General features: G+C 39.7%; 1 protein-coding gene across 1 annotated transcript; it reads right to left on the bottom strand.

The window, feature by feature from the left end:
- Positions 1–1155: 1155 nt before the first annotated feature.
- ets2 (v-ets avian erythroblastosis virus E26 oncogene homolog 2) lies at positions 1156–21573 on the bottom strand. Its single transcript, XM_059968821.1, has 10 exons — positions 21341–21573; positions 17116–17184; positions 14112–14220; positions 11858–11977; positions 10251–10451; positions 8466–8552; positions 7125–7358; positions 5977–6237; positions 4916–5034; positions 1156–3126 (listed from the first exon to the last, which is right to left on the bottom strand). Exons 2-10 carry the CDS (start codon positions 17176–17178, stop codon positions 2911–2913), a joined length of 1410 nt encoding a protein of 469 aa, XP_059824804.1. The 5' UTR covers positions 17179–17184; positions 21341–21573; the 3' UTR covers positions 1156–2910.
- Between the last annotated feature and the right edge of the window lie 56 nt (positions 21574–21629).

The raw sequence follows: 21629 nt of genomic DNA, 5'->3' as shown, positions 1-21629 counted from the left end.
GGGAACAGTAGTAGCTCACTTGGCCTGCTCTGCCGTTGGATCATGGCTGGTGTCCTCACTCCCTTCAACCTGTAGTAGAACTCTCCCACTTTCGATTATCAAGAATTTATCTGCTTCAGCCATAAATACTCAAAGGCTTTCCACCATCAGGAGGAAGATGTCTAAAGATTCCTGACTCAGACATAATAAAAACCTCAATCTTAAAGGGATGATAATGTTTTTTTAAAAAAATTGTGACCATTAGTCCCTGATTGTCCATTAAATTTGCATTAATAACTGAGAGCCAGCTCACAAGCAGGAATACCTATTCCACATCTATATTGTTAGGAACACTCTGAACCTTATACACTTCATTCATACCCCACCACTACTTGATCATTTCCTTTTGGAGTCACCTTATCTACAGATACTCCTGTGCCTCGCGTCACTTCATGGCCACACAAACAATGTCTATAAGCTGTCTTCTTATGTATTTATTGTGTTTTCTTTTTAAATTGTTCCTTATCTTTGTTTTTTTTGTGGTGCATTGGATCTGGAGTAATGATTATTTTTTTCTCTTTTACAATTGTGTACTGGAAATGACACAAGAACAATTCAAAATTGTTTTATCGCCAATGGGCATGACTCTGGCCTCTCCAGCTTCTTCTTTAAGACAATCTGCCTATTCTCTTTACTTACTGGAATATAAAGCAAATTACAGCTATGCAATGAAAAACAAACAGACGAGATTCTGGAAATCCAGAGCCACACACACGGTCTCCCCAGCCCCCACCACACACACTCGCGCACAGTGCTGGAGGTCAGGAGGTCAGGCAGCATCTGTGGAGGGGAATAAACAATCAATATTTCAGGCCGAACCCTTCACAATGAGTGGAAAGGAAAGGGGGAGGGGTAGAGGAAGCCGTACAAAGCACCCAAACTGTGATACCTGCAAACAGAGCTGTGTTGTCTGCGAATGTGTCGTGTCTTGTACAGCCTGCTCCTTTTAAGCTTATTTTCCAGTAGGCTCTGGCCTTTATTGTAAAGGGAATGTAAAAGTACTTCTGATTATGATGTACAGATTTCTCCTGGGATCTATATAGATCTCTAACGGACAGAAACTTCGTTTAATTTTTTTTTTAAAAGCAGTTAGTGTTTCAAAAAAGTGCAAGGTACTTCAGAAAATTGATTTATTTCAAAAATATATCAAAACCACAACCATTTATACAAATAAACGATACAAATTCATGTTGCTATACAAAAACTGTACATTGTTCTGCATTCAGAAAGCCCTAATGGTATTAAAATACTTTCCTAACTCATTCAATTTAAAACAAATCTGAAATTCAATGCAGATGACCAGCTGCAACATTAGCCCCAAGGAGGGTTATAATTTATGTTAAAAAAAATTAATCCCCTTTTATCCTGTCTCAAAGTAAACTGGCATGCAGGAATTGTTTTGAATTAAAGCAATTCAGTGGCTAATTGACATCTTCAGGTTGGATAGGTGCTTTTTCTTTGCAAATATGCAAGAGGTTTGAGGTGTTACAGGGGAAAGCATACAAAAAAGACTTTACATTTGTTTTAAATCATTTTTTTGTTAATTAAAGACCAGTTCCATTGAATGAGTATCTATGTCCTCGAACCAACTTGAACTTCATGACCCAGTCATACACAAGTTGATTATATTTTCCATTGAATAACCAATAGAATTAAAGGGAAAATGCTCAAAGTGCTGAGAGGTATCAAAAATATTTGCTGCATCCCTATTAGCAAGCTATTGTTATGAAATATTTACAGAAGCTTTAGAATCCACAAGATGAAATTTTTTTTTATGATATCTTATGAATGCTACTGCCTTCTCACTACTTCCTGAAATCCTGCAATTGTGTAAACTTCAAAGACTTGAAACTTTGCAGCAGCCTTGAACAATGCCCTAACCTTGGCAGCGAAGACCGATAAGTTGTGTGATAGGAAACATCTGCCAGACACTTATTGTTGTGTTGCAATATATAATCTTTGAATTTTTTTTAAAAAATGATACCTATCACGTATCTAATAAAATTGTTATTTTAGAGAAGCACTCCCATTTTAAACAATAGGCATATAAAAAAACAACCAAGATAGGCAATCTTGCTGGGTTTACAAGCTGTTATTGGAATAGATCAAGAAACCTGGGTGAATCTTATGTTTTGAAAATATTTCCTGATAATTGCTAGGCCACAGTTTAATACTTCCATTTTGTTTAGCAGAAACTGACCTTGAGCAACTACTTCATATAGTGAAGTAATGAACATACAGGAGAATGTAGCATCGTCTGCGATCGATCAACATTTTTGTGGGCCTAAATATCTTATACAAGTCTAGCAAACTGTATCTATGCTAAGCTGATCTGTAACACAGAAATCTTGATCAGTTTCATGTGACAGAAATTTTGATTGGCTACAGGTGAAAGGTGAAAGGGCAGGCACTGTGCACCTGGGAGTGGGAGTGAGCTGCACATACAAGCAAAAGCCTCCAACTTTATGGCAATTTCTTTGGTTTGAATCTTTAGAAAAATCAGCCTTACCCATGCCACGTTAAACCAGTTCTCATTGACACTGGATGGCTTGTAATAGAGCTCATCCAATTAAGAATAAAGCTTGTTTTAGAATTTGGCAATTCACAATCAGAAGGATAAAACCACATTGCTAAACTAAACTGATGATACAACTTGTTAATACCGCACAACTCTACTAGATAAGAGTACAGGAAAATGTTTGTCACCAGTTCTATCTTTGGCAAAGCAAGACGCCTCTGTGGTACCACTCCTCATTATGCAACCACTGGCTGCATCGCTCACCACATCAGACCAGTTCAGAGTGAAATTTGACTAGCGCCCGTCACATTCACACTGCTAGCAACTTCAGCCACACAGACGCACTAAACACTTCAATCCTCTGTGTCTGGCTGCACGCCCAGCTGTGCATGAAGCTCCTCCGCTGTGTAACCCAGCCAGTTGTGCAGGTCACAGACAAAGCGGTAGACGTATCTCTTGCCCGACGTCTTATGAATGATGTTCTTATCATAGTAATAACGCAGCCCACGGCTCAGCTTTTCATAATTCATCTTGGGTTTGTTCTTGCGCTTGCCCCATCGACGAGCAACCTGTGTGGCAACCAGAAATGAGCATTTAGTCAATTTAGAAATTGAAGAAAATAGATCAGTGTGTGGCAGAGGTCAGTAATGGTCAGCCAACACGTGTAAATTGTCATTGGAGTGTGACTACAATTGTTTTCTCACATCCTATACACCTCTCACATCTCTACTCAATTTTTGCTTCATCCTGTACAAGCAACTGAACAGTTTGTAATTTTTTTTTGTAATCAGACTTATGAGTGTTGCTTTGATCCAAGCCCTGCCTCTTTTCTAGAGGAGTGCCTTAACTTCAACCTAGCCCTCCTCGAGGTCCCCTTGGCACTGGGTATCAAACTTGAAGGTGAGTTTATTATCAAAGTACACATGTCACTATCTACTACAACCCTGTGATTAATTTTCTTGAAAATAAATAAAAACAGCAGAATCAATGAAAAACTATACAAAAGACTGGCAAATAACCAACATGCAGAAGACAAATGGTGCAAATGAAACTATTGGGAACACAAATCCCAAAAGAGGGCCTGTTCAGTTATCCTTGCTGGTTCAGGAACCGGATGTCTGCAGGGTAATAACTATCCCTAATCCAAGTGATGTGGGACCCAAGGCTCCTGTACCTCCTGCCCGATGGTAGTAGCGAGAAGAGAGCTCGGCCTGGATGGTGGGAACCTTGATGATAGATGTTGCTTTCCTGAGGCAATGCTCTCTGGTGGGACCATGATGGTCTGAGCTGTATCCATCATTTTCACTAAAGAGTAGGCTGTCACCTCAGATGACGGAATGGAAAGTTCCATCTCCCAACTCTTGAGCAAGGACAACATGAAATCTATTCACTAAACATCACCTTCCTTTTAGTTACATTACAATTGAAGTTTGAAAGAAAAACTAAGAGTCAAACAGCAAAACCCTGAAACGCCCTGTTTAAATCAGAAGACACTTGATGCCTCTTATTCAAATGCTCTCTCCTAAGAATTCAGCATTTGACAATATTACAGCTTTTCAAGTTGTGGTATTTATTCTTCAAATTAGTTTGTGTAACTGTGTAAAATTGTATCTAGACATGCTAAATATGAATAACTATTACATGCACAACCGAACAATTTCACCTCTAGTTCTTATACTAAAATCAGTACACAAATGAATGAACATCAAACTTAGTTGGAGACTGAAACAAGCTTTCAGAATCTGAGGCATGTCCCTGCTGACCCTCAGTAAATTTTTTGGTGCTTCAAGGAAAGCATCTTATCTGCTTGTATCATGGCTTGGTAAGGAAATTGTTCTGCCCAAAACCACAACCTGCAGAGGGTTGTGAATACAGCTTGGCACACCTTGGAAACCATCCTCTTTCTGGACTATGTCTATAATTCTCACTGCCCCAGCAAAGCAGCCACCATGAGAGACCCCGATTCCCTCTTCTTTCTGCCACCAGCCCAATTGGTCAGAAGTTACAAAAGCCTGAGCTGCTCTGTTTTAACACTTTTGGACCATCATCTTATACAAGACAGATTCTTCACCTCAAAATCTACCTCGTCACAGCCTTGACCCTTGACTGCATGCTACTTTCACTAACTGTAACATAATAATCAGGCATTCTGTTGGTTGTCTTTAACTTGTTCTACCTCGATGGACATACCAATGTGATGAAACGATCAGTATCGATGGCATTCAAAATGTTTTGCCACAGCACCTCAGTACACGTGATAATAATGAACTAATGATCTATTTTACTCTGTTAAATGCTACTGGTATGACTACAGCACAGTACAGTTTTCACATGCACAAATGTGAGAGAGATTCTTACTTCATCAGGGTCAGTCAGTTTAAACTCCCATCCATCCCCCGTCCAGCTGATAAATGTCTGGCAGGATTTATCTGTCAGTAATTCCAAGAGAAATTGCCATAGTTGAATGGGCCCACTTCCTGCGGAATTAAAAGAGGAAACAAGTTTTAAAATGTTATTTTTAAATACTTGAATCAGTATTTTGGAAACAAACTTGACAAAAAGGTTTTCAATTTACACCATGTGTGGCAGAAAACAAAAATTCTGGTACTCAAATGATTTGTGTGTGAACAGGAAGTGAGTGGTCTCTCATTTAGGAAAAATTACTTAGCTTGCACCGTTACAGTCACTTGCCTCCTCATCATAGCGCAGTGTAAAATAGAAGTAAAGTGACTCATCACTAGGCTAGAGAGAAGTGATAGATCTACAAAGGGCTGAACATTTATCTCCTCTCTACTCTTCGTGGATAGCAATCTCTTTCCAAAACTAAACTTTTTTTCCCCCCCTTTTGAATTTGTTGGTTTCCAGCAGAATAGCAGTGGGACACCGCTTTCTTTTGTTTGCGATTTAGAAAATGATTCCGGGCTTGAAAGGCTTGTCATAGAAGGAACATCTGATGGCTTTGGGCCACTACTCACTGTAATTCAGAAGAATGACGGGTGACATCATTGAAGCCCATCGAATGTAAAAAAGCCACAATAGAGAGAATGCGGACAGGAGGTTTCCAAAGGTGGGGGAGACAAAGACCAGAGAACAGCCTCAGAATAGAGGGATCTCCTTTTAGAATAGAGATGAGGGATTTCTTTAGCAACAGAGTGGTGAATCTGTGGAATTCTTTGCCACAGGTGGCTATGGAGGCCAATTCATTGGGTATATTTAGAGCAGAGGTTGATAGATTCTTGATTAGTCAGGTCATGAAGGGATACGGGGAGAAGGCAGCAGTTTGGGGTTGGGGAGGGAGGGAAGAGGGGAATTGAATCAGCCAAGATGAAATGGCACAACATACTCGATGAGCCAAATGGCCTAATTCTGCTTCTTTATCTTATGGTCTACAGAAAAGCATTGGAACAAAGATCTCTTACCTGTGAGTCCAGCAAGGACTGCAGCAGGGATGACTGGTTTCCCTTGTTCCAGTGACTCTTTCCTCTCTTCGATGTAGTCTTTGAATGAGATATTGGGTTTGTTTGGACACAGGGAGTGGGTACAATCATCTTCAAAACTGTCCTGTGAAGGGACACGCTGCACATCACATAAAGATGACTGGCTGTTCCAAGATTTCAACAGGGGGTCTGTGCCATCAAAACTGTCTGCACTTTCAAAGGAACTCTGGGTTCTGCTCTCAACTGTAAAAGAGGACAAGTAAAATTCATTCTTCAACCACAGACAAGATCAGACCTACCCTATAATCTGCCCCAGGCCTCAACCCATTTCTACCTGTTCCATTTAACCCCCAATTTCAGGTTCTTTCCAAACAAATATTGCCTGTATTCTCCAAGCACCAAGGGCTCAAACCTCCACAATCCTTTGTAATGGGACTTCCATATAATCAACGTTCTCTGCAAAAATTTATTTATATACTTACCTTAGTTTTAAGTGACCCTCCCTTCATCTTGTGTCTATATACTCCGAGACACTCTCATCATTGTGAACAAATATCCTATCATGACCTTACTTACTGCCTGTTATGCCACTGGCAGTTAGGGCAGTAATCAAGGTCTTCCACCTCTGGTGGTGTACAGGACTTCGATCATGTCAGAGCTTCCTCTTGGTTTTTACTGCCGTCAGTAACGCAAGTCCCAGGCGGAGACTCAGGAATACCATTGTACTCTGATGTAGAAGGGTTCTTCATTGCTGTTTCTGTAACAATTTTGTTAGCCCTGTGCTGAGTCCATGAATCTGGAGGAATGGTGGACCACTGTTAGTCTGAGCTCTACCCTTTGACCTATTTGGCATGTGAGACCCTACCAAGAGCCAAAGCGTAATGTGTTGACTCCAGCCAACACAGCTCTCGGGGACATTAAGGCACGCACGCCTCGAAGCCCAGATATTATTCAATTTCCTTTGAGGCCACCCTGTTCCACTGTATAAAATTTTCTACTTGAGGCAGTGGCTACCACCAGCAACCAACATTTCATAACCACCAAAAGTTTCCTCTTCTGAGCTCGTTGCTACCACTAGGTCAGACATTTTACACTCCATCTCCGTACGTAGCTTCACCACACATACTCACCAGGGCCAATGACTCCCACGTGCAAGTTGCTGTCAGTTATTTTCTTTTGCCGCATGGAGTAGTAGTCCATCTCAACTTTATCCATTTGAGGATTAGCAAGGATTCCAAAACTGTGGTTCAAGCCAAGAAAATCCTGGTTGTTTGAACGCGATGAAATCTGATGCAACTCAGAGAGGAAGCTTCCAGTAAAGTCAGAAAACAGGTTCCCACACTGAAGCGGATTCGAATTGAATTCTAAAAATGTAAAAAAGCACTTCGTTAAGAATGATATACAAACTACCTTTACAGTTTCCTTTGACTGGGATACAGCCAACAAACTTCACTGCAAAAAAATTGTTACCAGTTATTACTTCCAATATTGTCTGGAGCTATTTGATCTTCTTTGGTGGCTACCACCACTTGGCTCCTATGCGGTAACTCACGTTTCATCCAACAAGTATACTCCCCCAGTTTCTTTCTTTCTCCAAACCATGACACAGTTGAGCTAATTGAACTGACCACCGCATGGAAAGTTGGATCAACTCTCATGCTCTGAATTCATGCTTAAACTTGCAGTCAAAGACTGAGCCAAAAGTCCACAATTTTCTCAAAGTGAAAATAAAACTTGCCTGCTTTATTTTTAAAGAGGTCAAATTATATTGCTTCAGAGAGAAAAAAAAAAATCAAGGAAACAAACTTTAGGTCAAATTGGTTACATTGGTATTCATCTCTGAGTTTTCTCTGAACCAAGATCAACAAATCCAATCTGTCCATGTTAAAAAATGTTTTAATAGTATCTGGCATGTTTTACACCACAGTGCTATAAATAGAATCACTTATAGAATTGAAAGCCTGCAATTTTGTGGGTTTCTTTAAGGCTATGCCTTAAGATCTTGTGCTCAAATTGGCCACACACACACACACACACACACTCTGGTCCAGGCAGCATCTATGGAAAAGAGTCAATAGTTGACATTTTCTTTTAAAAATTATATTTTAACCAGTTACTATCAAAATACTGATGTGTACACTAGGTCTGTAAGGATTTCAAAATGCATCACCCAACGTCACTAGTTCTTGCAAATGGCACCCAGCAGGCACGAGACATTTCCCATGAAAAACATTCCACTGCTCTTGAGTTGTAAAAAATAATTTGCTGTTTCACTTGGCAGTAGAGATAATCATGAGGCACCCCTTTATTATGGGTGGGGTGTTTAAAGAACCGAGGAGCAGCACTGCATGCCTTGTGCCAACAACAATTTTGCACGTGCCATCTTAGGCACGCATTTCACAGGTTTGCCACCCCTGGGCTAGCAGGTCATTTTCAGGATATACTTTCTAGTGGATTTGAAAAGGACGTACCTATCGAATCATTTTCCACCCAGCTTGAACTTCCACTGGTAAGAGCAGAGTTCTCCAGATGGTTCTGCTGCAATGCTTCCTGGCAATCTAGAATAATATGAAAGAAACAAATTACTAAAGGTGGCAAAAATAAGATTGCAAAAATTACAAAGAATACTTATGATATTACATGAGGACTGACTGGACTCCAAAATGTCAATTCAATGCCTTGGATCATATTCTAAAATAGCTCATCATGTCCCTTAATATGTAGTTAAAATCTGGGAGAGTCTGAAGGGATTAAATCCAATCTTATTCACCAAATCATTTTCCCAATCAAACCAGCTGGTGAAGCCTCATGGCATCTTCAATACAGAGAGTGATTCAGTCTGTAATGAAACAGATTTCTGCAATCTCATCCCATATTTGATCTCAACAGTGGCTTTGTGGTCAAATAGAGAGCAGGACACACTAACCAACTGCGAAAGGATTTTGTTGGAGCAACTTTGAGAGAGGAGCTTTACATCTGACATATGCCAAACTGAATTAGGAATGTAACACACCTAACCATTATAACAAAACAAAATGTGTTAATATACAACTTGGGCTTAAAGCTTACTGTTATATGATGAAGTTGATTGATTTTGAACTTTTCTTCCCTACAACGTAAGAGATTGAGGGGAGACTTGATAGGGGTATATGAAGGGTATAGATTTAATAGAGGGTAAATGAAGGGTAAATGCAAGCAGGCTTTTTCCACTGAGGTTGGGTGAGACTAGAACTAGTAGTCATTATTTAAAAAGGTGGAAGGTGAGATGTTTAAGGGAGGACGCCTTCACTTAAGAGTCTGGAATGAGCTGCCAGCAGAAGTGGTGGAGTCAGGTTCAATTTCAACATTCAAGATAAACTTGGAAAGGTATATGGATGGGAGGGGCATGGAGGGCTATGGTCCAGGTGCATGTCGACGGGAGTAGGCAGATTAATAGTTCAGCATCAATTAAATGTGTTGAAGAGCCTGTTTCTATGCTGTAGTGCTCTAGGACAAGTTATCTTATCCAGTGAATAACTGAAACATAGAAATCTGAAAAGTTAGAGCATTGGTGTTTGCTGCTCTCCAAGCAGTTCTAGAATTGGTCTCTGGGTTAAAACATAGAACATTACAGCACAGTACATTCCCTTCAGCCCATAATGTTGTGCTGACCTTTTAAACTACTCCAAGATTAATTGAGTCCTTCCCTCCTACCTAGCTATCCATTTTTCTATCATCCATGTGCTTACCTAAGAGTTCCTTAAATGTCCCTAATGTATCTGGCTCTACCACCACCCTGGTAGTGCATTCCACACACCCACTCTGTGTGTGTGTGTGTATATATATAAAAAAATTCATCCTTATAATTTTAAGGTGATTGGAAAAAAAAAGTATGTCCCCTTGTATTGGCCATTTCCAACCCGGGAAAAGATTCAGTTTGTCTCTTATCAAAGAAGGGAAACTTAGGCTGTTATCATTGCTTGAGGAACAAAGTACTTGCATTCTTGTGGGTAGGAAATGTGATGCTGTTTGTAATTGAATGGTCACATTATTTACAATCAGGTTTCATGCACAGGCTACCAAAATATGGGAGAACAGACAAGACTATTAGAGAGAAGTAAAAGATAAGGGGGAAGATAAAAGTTAAAAGACTTTATATCCATCAGTAAACATTTGAAAATAATGCAGAACAGTTTCTCCTGATTTAGAAATGCTTATAATTGAGTCATTTTTTCCACACTTTTTAAAATGGGAAGTGTATCAGGACACTGCTCTACCTTTCATTAGCTGTTCCAAGTGTTCCCAGAGAATATCTCCAATGAAGTCAGGAGCCAGCTCCAGAAAATGTTCTTTCCCAAGGTCACAGAGAACTCGACCAGTCTTGTAGAATTTTTGGAAGTTGACGTTCTGCAGACTGAACTCATTGACAGCCCAGTGCAGCCACTGACTAACTTGCTGCTCAGTCCAAACATGAGGGTCTGGGAAGAAGAGGAAAGTGTCAAGTTATTGTAAAGCTTGGAAAAGAAGGAAAAAATCATAAAATGCTGGAGGAGCTCAGCAGGTCAGGCAACATTTATGGAAAAGAATTAAAAAATTGACGTTTCTGGCTGAGATCATTGCCTGACCTGTTGGGTGCCTCCAGTATTGTGTGGGTGTTACTCTGGATTTCCGGCATCTGCAGAATTTCTTGTGTTATGGGAAAAAAAAATCTACTGTGTGTGTAAGACAAACTAACCATGCAGTTTCTCCAAAGCTGAATTCTTTTGTTTAGATTCGTTCAAGTTTTTCCATATGGTGGCACTGACAGGATTAAGACGTGTATACTGCATTAATCTGAATGCATTTTAAAAACGGGAAGTGACTGTGTCATCTCTAAAAGTAAAATGTCATCAACTTCATTCAAGTTTATTCTGCTGAAGGCTGTGACTGATCCTGCTGTATGGTCAAAGGCTGGAGATCCCCTCAGGTAGTGTGCACCATTCATAACCACATACTCGCACACTTCTCAGAAAGTGTTACTAAGCAACAATTCAAACCAAGCACCCACAGTACATCTCCACTTCCCTAAATGCACCCAGTCTTCAGCTTGGAAAACAAAATCATTTTACACTTATGAATCAAACTTATCCTCTTTCTGTTTAACCAGCCTTTGATTGGCAGGAATTGCAATTAGCTGAGTCACATCTTAGTCACAGATATAGTACAGAATCAGACCCTTCAGCACACTTTGCCTCTGCTGACCCATCAACCACATTCCACATTGAGTCCTTATTTTTATTCTTCCCATATGATCATCAATTTCCTTAGATTTCCACTCTCCTACACACTTGGGACAATTCAAACTGGCCAATAGCCCTACAGACCAAATGACTTCGAGTTTAGGGAAAAACCAGATTACCTAGAGGACACCCATGGGGTCACAGGAAGAATGTACGCATTTCAGACCATCAGGACCCGAGATGTGGATTAAATTAGGTCCCTGACACTGTGAGACAGTGGCTCTACTAGCTGAGTTGCTATGAATCTATCAGTTTTAAAGATCATATTCCAATGGGTGTCTTTGGTGGTTTGATGCAATTGTATTTGGATTTGCTATTCTGTGGAGCTCCCTTTCTAACCAATAAACATTTATGTACACACGGGATGCGATACTGGTCAACCAATACTTATTTTCCATTCCTAGTCAACTTCAGGTGCGTGCTAGTAAGCCTCCTTTTGATGCCAGTCCAGACACTGTGGTGATGCTATGCTATAGGGCAACCAGTTCCAGTATTTTGACCCAGCGACAAACTGTGCTCACATATCATTCTAAAAGTCTGTGGTCACTTGCAAGAACTTCACTCAACTACGAGTTAAATACAGCATCTCCTATCCAAATGGTCACCTTTAGGAATGCCGAGGCGCTGGCTCTCTTTGACGAAACCACTGAAGCTCTCTTTGAGAGCCTGGCTCATGACCGCCTTGCTGACAGGTGTTAGGAGTGGAACTTCATTGGTTCCAACATCTGCAATGAGAGACAAAAAGCCAAGAAATAACACCTTCATCCCGAAAGCGGCATTTCATAAAAAAAGCATTCCCCTTCAATGTTTTGTTGATGTGCTGAACACGTTCTGACCCACTAAGTACATCAAGTTTTAAGATAAGACAAAGTAGCAGGATGTTTGACCATTCCACTTGAATTTAAAAATCCAAGCTGTACTTTAATGATATCAGTATCAACAGATTTTGGAATGGTATGAAGTATTGCTAATTTATTGTCCCAGGAAACTTGCACTCAGTGGCCACTTTATTAGGTACACCTGCTCAATAAGGCAAATATCTAAATCAGCCAATCATGTGGCAGCAACTCAATGCATAGAGCATGTTGTCATGGTCAAGAGGTTCAGTTGTTGTCCAGACCAAACATCAGAATGGGGAAGAAATGTGACCTGAGTGACTTTGACCATGGAATGATTGCTGGTATCAGATGGGGTGGTTTGTGTATCACAGAAACTGCTGATCTCCTGGGATTTTCAGGAACAGTTTCAGAAGCTGAGAGAGAATGGTGTGAAAAACAAATAAAATCTGTGAGTGAAAACGCCTTGTTAATGAGAGAAGTCAGAGGAGAGTGGCCAGATTGGTCCAAGCTGACAGGAAGGCGACAGTAACTCAAATAACTAGTTGTTACAATAGTAGTGTTCAGAAGAGGATCTCTGAAAGCACAACAGATCAGAGTTTGAAGTTAATGGGCTACAGCAGCAGAAGACCATGAACATATACTCAATGGCCACATTATTAGGTACAGGAGCTGCCTAATAAAGTGGCCACTGAGTGAGAATTGGGACTCATAAGCCTTTTATTGTAAAGGCATGATACTTTAATTACTTTCAAATGGAGACCCGAATTATATAGATATGTCTTTTACAATGTCTTAAAGCCCTTCAAGCCAATGACGTACCTTGGAAGTGTAGTCTCTGTTGTAATGTATCCCACTTGTAACACAGAAAGCAGCTACGAAGTTGTAATGACCAGTGTTTGGCACCATGACTAGATCTGGACACCAGGGATAACTTACTTAATCCTCTAATTAGTGGTTTAAGCTACTTGGTTGAGATTAGTGCATTGGTTTTGTCTTTGAAAAAATGGAAATCTTAGATTTGAATGTGGGCGATGTCACAAGCATAATGGAGTAGGAAGTTCAAAGCCAAAATGGGGCCCTATCGTTTCTCAAGTGCTGGATTATTAAATTTGCCAATACCTTGCATTTATTTATTCTGGCTAACAGTAGGGAACAATGATAGACCAAAAATAATTGCTGGTAGAACTCAGTGGTCAAACAGCATCTGTGGAAGGAGAAGCCAAACAATGCTTCGGGTCAGAGGCACTTCCTTTTGAAATAGCAGTGGGAATTTTGTTAATCTATTTCCTTGAACCAAGGAAAAGCCCAAACCACTGACTGGTTTCTCCTTCCGCAGATGCAGAAGCTGTATGACTAGCCATGTTTTGTCAGCATTTCATTTTTGTTTCAGATTCCAGTTTTGTTTCTCTAGGGTACTGATGGATGGTGAATCTGATATTTTAGTGCATCAATGGGCACATACAGTGCGGAGCCATAGGGGAAATGAAAGTTTAGTTTAGAAAACATTTGTATTTTAAACCATCAGATTGTTCCCTAAAATAGAAATCAAAGACACTGTTAGAAACAAAACTGCCTTGTCCTTGCTTTCATGAAGCAATGCCCCAGACTGGGATACAGTTCCAATCTTGCTCTTTGATTCCTTACCCAAGTTGTCATGGGTTGATGGTGAAGATGCCAAAAAAAACTAACTATGCTCAAACTAAAGTTCCAGTTAATAAAAACCCATTCTTCTCACAAGGGTCATCAAAGAATGATCAATAGCAGAATTCATTTCACCATCCCACATCTTCTATTGAACAGAGGGCCAAAGTCAAATAATATTCTAGCTCCTGAGCTGGAAGAATATCAAATCGGACATAGAGACAAGGGATTGTGGGACAAAGTGACCAATGCCAGCCCTGCTGATGTGTTTATTTATTAAAATCTGCACTAACAACATCAACATGGACACAAAAACTGCAGATACATGCATTGTTCTATTAACAGTAACTAATGTTTCCAAGTTATTGACATATTTTACCATTTAGTAAGGCAGACATGCCAGTTGGAACCTCCTGCACACTTTGCTCTTCATCGAAATGTGATAAGAACCCATCAAATGGTTCGTGCATGTCAAATGCTGATTGACGCTGAAAAGGAAGCAGTAACTACATTAATTTTCTTTACAAACAATTTATCCTTGTTACCAGATGAGATTCATAAGTAAAATTAATTCAGATCTGGTATTACATTTGAGATTAACAGTTTCTGAGTAAGGAATGGGGCTTTACTGTTTGATGTGTTGTTAACATAGCTACTAATTAGAAGCATAAAGCACTTCAGCTCAGAAACAGGCCCTTCAGCCCATCTAGTCTGTGCCAAACAAGCCCCATCTATCTGCACCTGGACCAAACCCCTCCCCATCCATGTACCTATCCAAGATTCACTTAAATGTAGAAGTGGAATCCATGCAAATAGGTGGGCATAGCCTCCTCATGCTAGAGGGAAAATTGACTCATTCATAATTTTGGCACTAATATCAGCAACTGTTCTATACATGTGAAGAGGCCTGGTGGAGACGGTTTCTAGATCAGAATCTGTAGTGAATTTTCAGTAGTAAGGGGAACCACATGCGAATTGGTGATAACATCTCCTCCTTGCTGATGATTAACACTGGTGCACCTCAGGGGTGTGTGCTTAGCCCACTGCTCTACTCTCTCTAAACCCATGATTGTGTGGCGATGCATAGCTCAAAATGACATCTGTAAATTTGCTGATGATAGAACCATTGTTGGTAGAATCTCAAATAGAGATGAGAAGGCATACAGAAATGAGATGTGCCAACTACAGGAATGGTGTTGCAGCAACAACCTGGCACTCAAGGTCAATAAGATGAAAGAGCTGATTGTGGAGCTTGAAGAGATTTGGTATGTCAACAAGTACACTCAAAAACTTCTAAAGATGCACCATGGAGAGCATTCTGACAGGCTGTATCACTGTCTGGTATGTTAGTAGGGTGGGGGGGGGGGGATGTTGCAGCTACACTGCACAGGACAAAGAAGCTGCAGAGGCTCCATCTTGGGCACTAGCCTGCAAAGCACACAGGATATCTTCAAGGAGCGGTGTCTCAGAAAGGCAGCGTTCATTATTAAGGACCTCCAGCACCCAGGGCATGCCCTTTTCTCACTGTTACCATCAGGTAGGAGATACAGAAGCCTGAAGGCACAGACTCAGCGATTCAGGAACAGCTTCTTCCCCTCTGCCATCCAATTCCTAAATGGACATTGAACCCGTGAACACCACCTCACTTTTTTAATATATATTATTTCTGGGTTTTTTGCATGATTTTTAAACTATTCAATATATGTATATTGTAATTGATTTCCTTATTTATTATTATTTGTTTCCCTTCTTCTATATTGTGTATGGCATTGAGCTGCTGCTGCTAAGTTAACAAACTTCACGACACATGCTGGTGATAATAAACCTGATTCTGATTCTGAACATCAGACACTATTTAAACAGCAAGAGCACGATGCTATGCAAGCTGTTTTCTAAGTCATCCTCATATAGGGGCTCACTCTATCTTTAATGTTTCTGGATCAAAGGTTTAGCAGTTGCTGTAATGGGAAAAATATCTAACAAGGTATAACTCCAGGCATTTAGAAATGAATAGCAAATATAATCTTGTTCTGGAAAAATTTAATAAGAGAAATAATTTAAATTGGAAGTACCAAGGGAAAAGAACAGTTTTTCAAATGTTATCCTTGGTCTATAAACTTTGACCAGGACTAAACAGTAATAAAACAAGTAAACAACTGCACAGGAATCTACACTTTGTACTGTTAGAGTGAATAGGACTGGACTCTGTCTCAGCCTGAAATATTGACTGTTGATTCATTTCCATAGAAGGTGCCCGAGCTGCTGAGTTCTGGCAGAGCTTCACTTGATTTCCACATCTATAAAATCTCGTATTTATGATAAGCTGAATAGGAGCTTATTTTTCCCAGCGATTATCTCGCTATTTGAATTACCTACAGGTTCACCAGACTATTTAATCAAGAGCACACCCACACATTGAGTAAACTAGAAAGTCATGTATGGTATGAGTTAAACATTCATAGAATTACTCATCCAGTAGCGTATTGATTATAACCAAGGAACATTTTGTACCCCTGTTTCTGATTACACTAATGCATTAGCCTCCACACCTAGACATCACAAAATATTACACACTACATGCCAGAAATTATGCTGATTTAGAAAGTTCTATCTGAGAAGTCAGTGGAAGTAGATTCAGTTTTAACTCTTAGGCGCAAGTTACACAAATTGTATGCCGGAAAAAATTAGGGCATGTGACTAATTGGATCGCGTGCTTTCCTATGTATAGTTTAGCAAACCTCTAGGTAGTTTACTTGTCTAAGATTACAAACTGAAAATTTGTCCAAATCATTGTTTTAACAGGAACCTACCCAAAGAAATACCAATCTAAAATGAGAAAAATATTCATTCATGTTGCTTTGATTAACCAGGGTGACAATATTAGAAAATATAACATTAATGATATGAGAAAAAGGGAATTTTTCACCACTGGTAGTATACAGAAATGGAATAATTTTACTCATGCAGAAGGGCAGAATGGATTCCCCTAAAACTAAGATGAAAGCCTAAGCAATACACTCACTTTGCAGGTAACGTTAGCACTTAAGTCAACATTTTTTCAGATCCTTACAGCACCTCCAAAAAAAGGCCTGGTATGAAATCAGCTCAAATAGCTTAAGGGTGATCTATTAGCTTACAAAATAAACACATATCAGAAATCTGCATGATTTTCTGCAAAAGTAAGCTTGGTCTCAATATATTCCCCTCTGCATTATAGATTACATACATACCATAGCCCCACTTTTTATAATTGTTTTCAATTAGACATACCTGGCTCAATAACATAAGCTACACAGGCTGCAAGACATTCTCTAAAGTGTGAAAGGCTTACACTCTTAAAGTGTGATGTAGTACAAGTTCAGTATTGTCTAATTAAACCTTACCTTAAGTATGCCTCGGGATTCCAAAACTACAGGGGCTTCCTGATCTCTCATGAAGTCACACATTTTGATCTGTGGAGGTCAAAAGGGAAACGATTAAATTAGCATAAACAATTCCATTTCTGGGAATGAGCTACATTTTTGCTGGCAGTTTGAATTTAAAATTACTTCGTGTAGAGTAAAGCAGCTTTGCCTGTTGACTCCAGTTTCTTGACAGCCAAAACTGAAATGAGATCACTTTAGTTTAGAATACATAAAGTCAGGTCAAGTTTAGTGAAAGCTTGTTCAATGTAAAGCATTTTTGTCAACTGACTCTTTTCATGTCTGCCAAAGTCAATATTTCATCAGAATCAAATCTGTCAAATGTGTTTTTTTTGATTTGGCCTTGATCCTGACAAGCGTGGACAGTACCAGACAATATAACACTTTATTCCATTTACACCTGATGAGCACACAAGGCAGTTATGAGTCAGAGATGGCTCCGGATTGCAGATATGCCTGTGTATGTTGGCTGGAACTCAGAAGCCACAACCCTAAGGTCTGCTCCAGGTTAGATCATGTACTAGGTAAGTTTGTCCTGTCTGGGGTCAAAACAATATTTTACATAACCAATATTCAAATAACCTCAATAAAACTTTTAAAAAAGATGACTGAACTTACATTTTCATTGTGGATAAGATTATTCAGATGGAATATCTTGAGCTAGTTCATTTTAATTTGACTTGGACAGATTTTAATCAGATATAACTTTCTGGAGCCAAAAGGAATTTGTTTGTTGAATTTCATAAACTCCCATAACAGAATTGTCTCACAATGGACCCTGTCAGAAAGAGATTTTCAACTGGCCCACTTCACGTCTTCCACGACAGCACTTTAAAACCTTCCTTTTAAATGCATCCCCAATTCCCTTTGAATACACGCTTACTCTGGCAAAGTGACTATTTTGTAAAACAGCAGTAATGAATAATGGCTCCATACAGGCAAATGCATAAACAGAGGCAAACGAGAGATCAGCTTCAGTCACATACATGGGGCAGATTTTACTGATTACCGTGTTCTGTGTGGGTGGAAATGCATAGGCTTTTCAAATGCAAGCTGGTGTCTCACATGAGAGTGCACATTTCGGGGAAGAGAATGTATTTAGCATATTCTATTTATGTGTCAAGTCAGTAGTTTGTAAACTCAATGAAGTAGGTTACATGAATATTTTCAACTTTAAATGCAATAATTGCAGAGAGTGTATGCCATCATTTCTCAAGCCAGCTCATCTTCCTAATCCTGCGGCTCTCAGACAATATATTCAGTTTAAACTTCTACTTTGCACACATTGCTCAGGGCAAATACATCACTGAAGTTAAATCATATTAGAGATTAGCTTTGTGTGGCTCATACATCATTCGTCAGATGATCACAAGTTAATTTCAGTGTAATTAAATACGCCCACATCTCAAGCACCTGGTCAAGGTAACCTTTATCAAAATAGTACTCTGATTAATATTTAATCTACCAGACTATTACAAAAGGCAGGAACATTTTAGATGAATGAAGTCTACTTTAAGATTGTTACTGTAAGTAGGTTCTGTAAAGATTATTCTTTAAGAGACTCCACCCTGTTTCCTTTGAAGACTTTATCTGGAAATCGTAAGTAAACCTTCAGAGGAAAGCTAAATGAGGTTAGCTGTTCCCTGGGTAGTCTATCAGTGATGCTGGAGGGAGTGTTTAGTATTGTTTGCTCTAATGTTTTATGATAACATGGGAAATAACCTCTCCAGACAGACCACATATCAACAACTTTGTTCCTCAATTGTACATCAAGAGTCCACTTACTTGTTTAGTCTTAATGGCCAAAAGAGAATCTGGAAACAAGATGATAAAAAAAATGAGGAATCTGATTAGAGAGCCTGCTTGATTTGGAAACGATCAGGGAAGCAATGACAACACTACACTTCTCTGCCAATCTTGACTCAGTGGTAGCCATCTTTGCTTTTTCAGATTATTGCATTTTAAATTTTGCTCATGTCAAGACCTGAATATCCCACTATTGTGTAAGTGCTACAGTGTCCAGACCAACTGAGATGTTAAACTGCGAATATGGATGATCTGTGGGAAGAGATTCATGTTAACTCTGAAAAAGGAGGGAGGTAGTTGCATTTTGTGATCTGACCAATGGCAAACAAAAATGGTGAAATGTTACCTAGCCAATGACCTTATGACAGTCTAGGGAACCTTGCTGTGCACAATTTGGCTGCGAGCCTTTATTATATTTCCAACAATGACAGCAATTCAGAGGCCTGAAAGCATGTGACAACGTTAAGATCATAAAATGGGCACCATAAATCCAAATTCTTTGCTTCAAAATGCAACTATGGATCAAGTAATTCAAGGTGACTAATGCATACTTTCCTTGCACGACTTATGTACTGTTGAATGATGTGTAATAAAAAAAAAGCAAAAAGCAGCTAAACTTTGGGTACAACCCTGCCTTTACTGCACACTCAAAGATGGATGAGCTTGCCTTTGAGATATGCTTGGAGTGAGTGTTCAAAGCCAATGTATTATCAAAGTACATACATGTCATCATATACAACCCTGAGAATCATCTTTTGCATGCATACCAAATAAATCAAATAACCATAACAGAATCAATGCAAGACCACACCAAATGGGCATAGTATCAGTGTGCAGAAGACAACAAACTGTGCAAATACAAAGATATAAAAAAAGAGATCGATATCAAGAATATGAGATGAAGAGTCCTTGAAAGTGATTCCATAGATTGTGGGAACATCTCAGTGGTGGTGCAAGTGAAGCTGAATGAAGTTATCCACTTTGGTTCAAGAGCCTGAAGGTTGAGGGGTAGTAACTGTTCTTGTCCCTGATGGTGTGAGTCCCAAGTACCTACTTCCTAATAAATAGATTTGTAGATTCAAGGGAATATTTGATGAGAAAAAAGTAATAAATCAGGACTATGCTCTTTGTAATTAAGAATGAAAGGCAATATTATTAAAGCATGCATAATTTGCAAGTGGCTTGACAAAGTGGATACCATGAGGATCTCTCTCCTGCAAACAGGGAGACATCATTTCAGGATAGAACATCAGCTATATAACAAGCAACACACACAAAATGGTGTGTGTGTGTGTGTGTGTGTGTGTACCTACACACACATACTTCAATTTCCAGCATCTGCAGATTTTCTTTTCTTTGTAACTATACAACAAAGAGGGTTGGGAATCTTTTCGATGTTCGACTCCAGAGAGTTATGGATGCAATTCCATTACATATATTCATGACTGGCACAAACTTTTGTAGAAAGATTACAGGTGATCAGCCAGGAAGTTGGAGATGAGGCCAACAGTCAGATCAGCCATAATCTTAGTGAATACCGAACCATCTCTTCCCCCCCCCCCCCACACTAGTTCTTGTTTTCATTATACAGCATTTGTTTCACCTTTGTGTTTTAAGTGCTATTATATTCACGTCAGGTAGGATCTACTGCAAAGGATTTGCAGCAACCATTTAGTAATATTTTCTAGGAAACTGTAAGTAACATTAAACACCCATATAAAACTGACACCAAGTCCATGTGAAATACAGTGGTCCATATATACATTACGTTTTGTGCACCAAGTACTGATAATTAATCTTCATTAAGGTGAAACCAGATGCAAATTTAACAAATCGAGTTCACAATGGAAGGAGACGTTAACTCCAACTGAGCGAGACGGCCGCAAAAAGAGATGATGCTTCGGGCGCACTCCGGAGGAGAATAGTCTTTGCAAGTTTGCATTTTTAATATAGTTGCATTCTGAAAACCACCTCTGCTGAACGGAGATGAGCGTTTAAACCACAGCGACTTCAATCACACAGCTGAAAAAGCCACTGTATCAAACCCATGCGGCGCGTTTCGGAGTTTTCCTGTCGGTTGATTGAAATCCCTCTTTCTCAAAAAGCTTTAAGATATCACTTAATCACTCGCTGTATGATAAACACAGCGACATCCCCCCCCCCCACCACCCCAATTCGAAGATATCGAGTTTGTGTCAAGTAGGGATATTGAAATGCGAACGTGGGCACCAATAAGTGACATGCGAATCGCAAACAATTCTGTTGTATTGTAAAGCCGAGGCGATTCCCAAACAAAAGAGATCAATCAGACCACATATCTCATTGGGACACTCCGGCCAATCCAGAAGGTCGCCATCTAAATGCATAATGCGGTACTTACTGTAACTTTTGGGTCTTAATTGTTATATCTCACAGTCCACGAGCCGTTGCTTAAAACTCAAAACCCGGTGTGTTTAATAGATCCGAGGGTGAAAGAAGCGTGCCAATCGCAGGCGAGTATAAATTCTCCCGTGGAAATTCACTCTGAATCACCAGTACAGTTACTGAGGTCACACTCTTAAGCAATCTATAGAAGCGCTATCGGAGCCTCGCCTTTTACATCAATTCCCACAACTTCGCTTATTCGTAAGTTTCTCTTCATTGGACAACGTCGGAAGTAGGCGGAGTTA

This window comes from Hypanus sabinus, chromosome 4, assembly GCF_030144855.1.
Source record: "Hypanus sabinus isolate sHypSab1 chromosome 4, sHypSab1.hap1, whole genome shotgun sequence".
Classification (NCBI taxonomy): domain Eukaryota; kingdom Metazoa; phylum Chordata; class Chondrichthyes; order Myliobatiformes; family Dasyatidae; genus Hypanus; species Hypanus sabinus.
Note: the sequence above shows the minus strand (reverse complement) of the source record. Positions and strands in the feature narration are given on the sequence as shown.

What these genes read in the sequence shown, in the direction of transcription:
- ets2 (XM_059968821.1), bottom strand. Translation starts at nt 17,178, where the DNA reads ATGTGTGACTTCATGAGAGATCAGGAAGCCCCTGTAGTTTTGGAATCC. An exon ending in AATCCCGAGGCATACTTAAG is followed by an intron (nt 14,221 to 17,115) that starts GTAAGGTTTAAT and finishes CTTCCTTTTCAG; the next exon opens with CGTCAATCAGCATTTGACAT. An exon ending in CGTGGGAGTCATTGGCCCTG is followed by an intron (nt 6,238 to 7,124) that starts GTGAGTATGTGT and finishes CCTCTTTTACAG; the next exon opens with TTGAGAGCAGAACCCAGAGT.